General features: G+C 53.5%; 1 protein-coding gene across 1 annotated transcript in view; it reads left to right on the top strand.

Annotated features, from left to right (window-relative positions):
* Window positions 1-463: 463 nt before the first annotated feature.
* The window catches only part of MYO1C (myosin IC), a 26,178-nt gene continuing 25,994 nt past the window's right edge, over window positions 464-647 (top strand). The window contains exon 1 of the mRNA XM_031060675.1: window positions 464-570. Coding sequence (XP_030916535.1) covers window positions 553-570 — 18 coding nt within the window. The 5' untranslated portion in view covers window positions 464-552. The remainder of the gene's footprint in view (window positions 571-647) is intronic.

The following is a 647-nucleotide window of genomic DNA, read 5'->3' as shown; positions in this document are numbered from 1 at the left end:
TGTGAAGGCAAACTGGACTCCTTATGGTCTCTGATTCTCTGAGGGGGTGATGCCCAGTGTAATGCCAATGCTGGGATTGTGTTTGCTGTGTTTGGGGTGAGCTGGGGCAGGTCTGGGCAGCCCTGTGCTCTCTGCTGTTCCAGGACAATAACCCCCTGTCCCAGAGCTCCTCTCTTGCTGTCTGATGGCTGTGCTTTGTGTGCTGGGCTCAGCCCCAGCTTTTCCAGTGCCTGGGATTACTTTTCTTTCCGTTTTTCCTGTCATTGGGCAGCGGGATCTCCACAGGCAGAGCGCAGCTGATTTCCCTGGGACTGCCTCTGCCGGGCTGCTCCTGCTGGGAGGGGAGTTCTCCTTGGAAAACGCCCTCTCCAGATGCTCCAGTAGGAGCTGGTGGGAGGGAGGGAGTTCTGACTGCACTGAAAATGCCATGAAAAAAAAAATTAAAAAAATAAGGCAACTGACAGAGGAGAGAACTTGTCCTGAGAGTGCTGCTTTTTGCAGCAGCGCAAGCGAAGGCTCTGCGAGGGCAGCGGGAGCTGGCAGGAGGCAGAGATGAAGTTCCGAGGAGGGGTAAGGTTTATTCAAGGTTTATTTAAGGTTTATTTCACTCCTCTGGGAGCTCTGCAGCTCTCAGATGTGGATTTGGT

Source organism: Geospiza fortis, unplaced genomic scaffold (assembly GCF_000277835.1).
Source record: "Geospiza fortis unplaced genomic scaffold, GeoFor_1.0 scaffold425, whole genome shotgun sequence".
NCBI lineage: Eukaryota > Metazoa > Chordata > Aves > Passeriformes > Thraupidae > Geospiza > Geospiza fortis.
Note: the sequence above shows the minus strand (reverse complement) of the source record. Positions and strands in the feature narration are given on the sequence as shown.